The sequence below is a fragment of the Gavialis gangeticus genome, unplaced genomic scaffold (assembly GCF_001723915.1).
Source record: "Gavialis gangeticus isolate Ggan-Ray unplaced genomic scaffold, GavGan_comp1, whole genome shotgun sequence".
NCBI classification, from domain to species: domain Eukaryota; kingdom Metazoa; phylum Chordata; order Crocodylia; family Gavialidae; genus Gavialis; species Gavialis gangeticus.
Window position 1 is genome coordinate 47097166 of NW_017728994.1, and position 6506 is coordinate 47103671.

Consider the following 6506-nt stretch of genomic DNA (forward strand, 5'->3'; position numbering starts at 1 on the left):
GGGTGTGAGAGCTTAGCCAGTTTTGACAATCTGATTCATTCATCTGTTAGTTTATGAAGACACCTTCTCTGGTAAAAGTTCCAGGTTTACTTGGTTCATTTCATAGTAGGGGGTACATGATAGTTAAGAACAACGCAGGTCAAATTCAAGAACATAGAAAAAATCCACTGCGAAAGGAATCTGGCTATCAAGAAAATGACATTAAAAGAATATACCCTGTTTGTTGCAACTAATTCTAAACCATTAACACTGATTGTACCTGAAGGAGCCTCCCATGATGTAGAGTGTGATCTCTTCCTTAAGTTACATCCATTGCCCTATTAATAAAAAAGGAGTGGGGAAAAAAAAAATATTACTTGGTTGAACCTGACAGTGCTTAAACAAACAAACAAAAGCTCACTGTATTGCTGAAATTAATATCACAGTAAGTTCTTAGAAAAAATACCACTTATTAAAATGTTATCTTTTTTCTTTCCTAACTAAAGCTTCACTATGACTGAATTGGTCAGGCTTGTGGGTTCCTCCTAATCTGTTGGATTTCTCATTACCACCACTCTCAGTTACTTTAAACCAGCATAACAACATTTGCCAGACTTTCAGAAATGAATTAGAGGTAGACATATCTACTGCCGCACTGGAAATGAAAAGATATCATCTGCCTTCCTGAGCACTTCAGTCAAGTGTAGGATACAGGGCAGATTCTCTACTACTTAAAAATTTAGAAGGCAAAGTAGTAAAAGTTTGATAAATTTTAGACAGCTAATTATCCACAGAACATTTTTCAACCTTATTTATTGCAGGTGTTTGTCTCTACTCGTGCTTTCAAGTTACAGAGCCCTTCTCTTTCCAGCGCTTGACTAGAACATCCTTTTTAATTAATTTACGGATTGTCTAATGCAAGATATTTGAACATTACACAAAGACCTACACGACCAGATATTAAGGGTCTCAAAAGAAAATAATCCAGCCAGTCAAACTGATACCAATTGCCAATTCCCTCTTTATTCAAATAAAAGGGACAAGGGAATAGCCAGTCAAACAAAAAAAAATGGTTACCACAAGAGTGACACATATTCCATCTAAATAAGTGGCATTCTGCACTGTGCTAAAGGCGGTGGACTCCTTCTGGAAGGAGTTCTACAACTGAAGACAACAACATTTGACAAGAAAAGTGCTTCTTCAAGGCAAGTCCTGACAAACTAAACAATAAATGCCTACTACATCCCAGGGTAATGGTCCACCAACTGCTCGGATGTCTAGGGCCTAAAGCAGACTCTCAGAGATCCACAGCATCCTGGAGTGCCAGGAAATCCATTCCAGGGTATCACACAATATTAGGGATCAAACACTACAGGAGTCACAAGATAAACCCAGAGATTCCAAATAGGAATTCATAGCATCAAAAATATTCTGACCTGTTATGGTTTTTCAAAGTTCTTTGCAACAGATAACTGCTCTATTATTTTTTCCATAGTCACAGAATCATATAAATTTAAAAAAATCAAGGGCTGGAAGGGACCTCCAAAGATAGAGTCCAACCCCCACCTGCTCAGGGCAGGAATACTGCTGAGATCAAGTGATTCCAGCAAGCTGTCTGTTCAGTCTCCTCTTGAAGACTTCCAAGGTTGGGAACTGCACCCCCTCCCTGGGAAGCCTAGTCCAGATTCCGTCAAGAAACAAGTGAAACCCAAGAGATGGCATTTTCCAAGGAAAAAGTTTTGAGTCTAAAAACCATAAGCTAGTGGTTCTTAACTTATGTCTCATCAGTAAGGGCCTCAAGATCAGTGCTTAGTGTCAAGCTATACTTGGTTTGTTAAAAGCAGAAAGATACACAAGCAGCTCAGAAGTTTAAGCTTGTGTTTCTGACTTACCTAAAAAGCACGTGTTAATCAGCTTAGCAATGTTTTACATAAAAAAAACAAACAAACAAACAAAAAAAACATGTGTGGAGGCATAACAGTTGCATCATAGCAGCTTATACCCATTTCCCTTGATGGGGACGTAATGATTACATCCGTTTATAAGCTTACTTACAAAGCAGGCAGTTCCAGTTAACATGCACTGTTCAGTTAAGTTAAAGAAAACAGGCCTGAAAGATGTTATGCATTTAAGCAGTTTAGTCTGTCCACCATGATGAAGTGTATAGAGTCCCTGATCCCCTGACACTCTTGCTAAGGCTTTATTTAGCAAAACCTTGATTCAGCAAGACCTCAGCTTCTACCAGCCTTCCCCTCCCTTCCCCTTAGTTTAATGAGGTCTCAGCTTCTAATGGAGCAATCTCTCCTTCCCTCTCCAGTCATGGAGGGTGATAAATATCAGGGTAAGATAGTACCAGGCTTGGTTAGGTTGCCAAAAATAATGACGGGGAGTTTTAAGGACCTCACAGATCACACCTGGAAGAAAAGTCAAGTGGCACAAGGCGGCAGGGAGGTTTGTCAGTAACCAGATAATTAACTGATATGCATAGCAAAGTCCTTAAATAGGGTACCCCTGTGTGGGGTTACCTGTGTGGTACCTGATGACATAATTGAATGATTATGTAAGAAAATCCAAATCAATTTGTATAGTCATTCAATGTACAACAAAAGGTATAAAAGATGCAACTATTCCATCATCCCTGTGCATTTTGCCTCTGCTATGCAATCTGATCAGCCAGCTGACAGCAATCCAGTTCTCTCTAGTTCTACTCGCTGTGGTCCCCTTAAGCTTAAGGGTACTGCATGTAGCAGAGGAGGAATGAATGAAGCCATACCAGAAGAGCTAGAGCCTACCTGACCACTAACAGTGTATCAGTTTGTTAAGCAAAGACAACTGGAACTGGCATTGTGTTATGCAATTACATGAATTACTGACTTACACACCAGGCATGCAAGTGGAGTGCACTATAAGTTACATTTGTTCTGTAAATGAGTCTATTTAATTTCCCATTCAATGTCATCAAGGGCCATGCCCAACTCATCTCCAGACATACCTGATTTGATACGCTTGTTCCGGAGAGTGCCTTTACTGGGGTGGAGGGATGCTGCTTAGCTCGTTCCATTCTTTGTTTCTTCTGCTCTCTTTCTCTGCTGTAAGAGTCCAAGAATAACCTAAATTGAGAATTATCAGAGGTGCGCTGCTGCATTGGGGAATGGCCTGCTCTTACATTCCACGAAGTACCATTCATGTTACCAGTACTTCTGGTGCTGTCCTTCAGAGCATCAGTTTCTGGTGTCAAAACCCATTTGTTGGAGCCTGAACTGGCCTTCCCTAGATCCACAGAATCAGTCCTCCAATCTCTACTATTGCCAGAAGACAACGGCATTCTTGGTAACACTGGACCTCTCTCACTTTTCCCCAGGTCATGCTTAACATCCTTTTGCTTTTTGGTTCTAGAAGAATTGAGAGACCCTGGAGGTATCAAGAGTTTTCGACCCACAACCTTCGGATATTCAGTGCTCCGCACAGTGCATGATCTACTGTTTTCTAAAGTGGCTGGATTGTCCTTTTTTTCTTTCTTAGCTCCTCTCAAAAAGGCATCCAGCACTGGACTCTTGGTTGGTGTCTGGACTGGCATCTTTTTCCTTCTACCTTTCTCTGGAGAGGATATTGCCTTTTCAGATCGTTCTGCATGTATGACTGACAGCCCAACCTCTCCATTTTTTACATTTCTTCTCTCTGAGGAGAAAAACACAACTGTCTTCATAAAAACATTAAAAAGATACAAAACATAGAAGTTAGTCTTTGTACAATTAAGATACCAAAAGAAGTGGGAAAATTAGACAAAAGTATAAAAACCTGAGCCAAAGACACCTCCTCTTCTCAAACAAAATGAATGTAACTATATCATTTGGAGATTACTTACACATGATAAAATTATAACAATATAGTAAGTATAACCTATGCTGTAATGGAGTTTCCCCTGATTAAGCTAGGTTTTGGATGGTATAAATATTTTTTTAACTAGCCATTATTTCCCTACCAAAATGGATCCAGTGGTACTTTTAATTTATTTGTTCATCATCACTGTCTACTATGTCTGTTTATGTGACCAGGATCTACTACAGATTATAACTATGTTTAACTGGATTTTATTGTATTCCTGAATACTTTAAGAAAACTCACATATTTTACTTACCTTGTTTTGAAGCTGGTTTGAAGTAGTCTGTAACAGATTGGTTTCTGAAAAGAAAACAGAAATATTAAGAAGTATTTTATGGTGGAATATCAGTAACATGCTAAAGAACATTAACAAAAGAAGCATTTAAACAGCATTTTAAATTTTTTTTAATATTCCAATATTGTACAGGCTAACAAGTCTCTCTAAAAAAGAGCTATGGATGGTAGAACGCCTCTTCCTACTCAGGATGATGACAGAAACAAAAAAAAATGGCCACGTAGAGCTCTTTAAATGAAGGCTGATGGTTTCAAAGTTAGCTTTGGGGTTTAACCACAGATCTTCTATAAGTTTCCATGGAGCTTGTGTGGCAAAATGTCCAATCACCAGTATATTTTGAACCAGTCTTGTTGACCAAACTTCATACACATGCACAGCTATGACTTGCATTATGGCACTCTCTCTTTTCCAGCCACATACTCGCATCCCCACAAAACACAGCTGCTAAAACGATCCTCCTCATCCATCAGTTGCTTCATGACCCTTTTCAGATCCTTCCAACATACCCCTCTTCTTCCACCACAGCCATTTCAAGCTTCCACCCTAATCTTCAAGCCTCTCAATTCTGCCATTTCTACTGAGTGCATCCTCACTTCTGCTATCTTGAGTTCACTCCCCTTTTGTTATTCCTCTGTGTTCAGCCTACCATGAATGAAAAACAGCCCCAAAACAAAAGCAACACTTGCTGTAGCCCAGAGTCCATACATGCTGTCCTCCTCCAAGTCTGTTTGAACTGCAGTGCAGCTGCAATGCTTACAAGTGAGCCAATGCTTAACAAACTGGCTGTGGGAAAGATTAATGTGGTTTTCATATTTATTTTCTTTGAATTGTATTGTTAAATACAAGTACACAGACCTTTCATAGGTTTCCTTATGTCCCTTTTACTTCACATACTGCTTATCTGGTTATACTACAGATTGTTTTCAAGACATGCCACATTCACCCCTATCATGATTGGGACCTTTTCATAAGAGCCTAATATAAATAAGGGACTTCAATTGAGTTGATTCAACAGAAAGGCTTTATGAACTTGGCACCTTAAAAAGCCTCAAGCCCCTCAACTGCACTTTTTGGGCAACAGCTTGTACAAACACATGGCTCTTGGCAAGTCCTTTCCTTCCCTTTGTCAAGGGGAAACACTGATTCTATCAGAGAAAGACAGAACGTAAGGTTGAGTTGTGGCCCTTCACTTAAGATACCTTTGCCATGTCACCAGCCCAAAGCTATTTAAAATTGGTAACTTTTAGCCCATGGTCACACAGCTGAGTTCAAAATGGAAAGGGAAAACAAAAGCTTTAAAGACAAGTCAACACATTGGCTTCCATTCACTTTTTTTATTGCTCTCAATGCAGACTACTCAGCACAAGTGTTATATGCTCCCTGACAGATGACAAACTGCCAAATACTACATGCATTGAAAATCTGATCAGTTTAAGTGGTAGAAGGACACTGCAATATACCAACCAGGAAAATTACTTCAGCTAGGAACCTCTTTCCTTGGATGCAGACCTATTTCTTTGCCAAATGTATGCATCCTTTTCCCCAAAAGTGAAGTCCTGACCAGTAATCAAGTACAAGCTATATGCTGCATACCTTAGTAACAAGCAGCAGGAAAAAGCAAACCCTCAAGAGTGCACACAACTTCTGCTACAGGTTCTCTCTAACCAACCAACATCCATACAAGTCAGAAGTAATCCAGTATTAGCCATCTAGAAAGTGTCCTGATCCCAAACAGAACTAAACTTAATTAAAAGCAGAAAGACTGTTTTGGGAACACAAGATGTAAAACACAGTATCAGTCAAACCATTTATCAAGAGAGAGGATAAAGTAAAACCCTATGGTAAAGCCACCATAAGACAACTCCAAATAGAAGCTGATCAATTCTACTCGGATGTTTCCAGCTAACGAGCTGTGTGGCAGAAAGCCACTTTGGTTTCTCCCCAAAAATCTCTGCCCTGTGACACTGATTTAAATCTCTGTGCTGTGACCATTCAATTAGGGTGGGCCCAGCACACAGGGGACCACACCCTCAGCCTGTCTCTTTGGGGAACTGGAGCTGGCTGCATTCCTGAGGGAGGGGAAACCTGCTCCCTCTGCCTAGGTGACTTGCATCACTTACCTGGGTAAGGGGTTTCTACCTGGGGAGCTGGAATCTGCCCGGTAACAGGTGATGCATTTCAAATTGGTTGGCTGACAGCCAACTGGGGCTGACCTTCGCTGGCCCAGGTGAATGAGGTCACAGGGGCTATATAAGTTAGGACGGGGAAGGAAGTGGTCTCTCCTCTCTGGCCATGAGGTGACTCAGCAGCCAGGCAGGGGACAGAGAAGCCTTAACATCTGAAACTGGCT

General features: G+C 40.5%; 1 protein-coding gene across 1 annotated transcript in view; it reads right to left on the bottom strand.

Annotated features, from left to right (window-relative positions):
* Positions 1–6506, bottom strand: part of SLF2 (SMC5-SMC6 complex localization factor 2) — a 49097-nt gene that overhangs the window by 34311 nt on the left and 8280 nt on the right. The window contains exons 3-4 of the mRNA XM_019502727.1: positions 2972–3371; positions 260–317 (exon numbers count right to left, since the gene is read on the bottom strand). Of these exons, the coding sequence (XP_019358272.1) occupies positions 260–317; positions 2972–3304 (391 nt within the window). The 5' untranslated portion in view covers positions 3305–3371. The remainder of the gene's footprint in view (positions 1–259; positions 318–2971; positions 3372–6506) is intronic.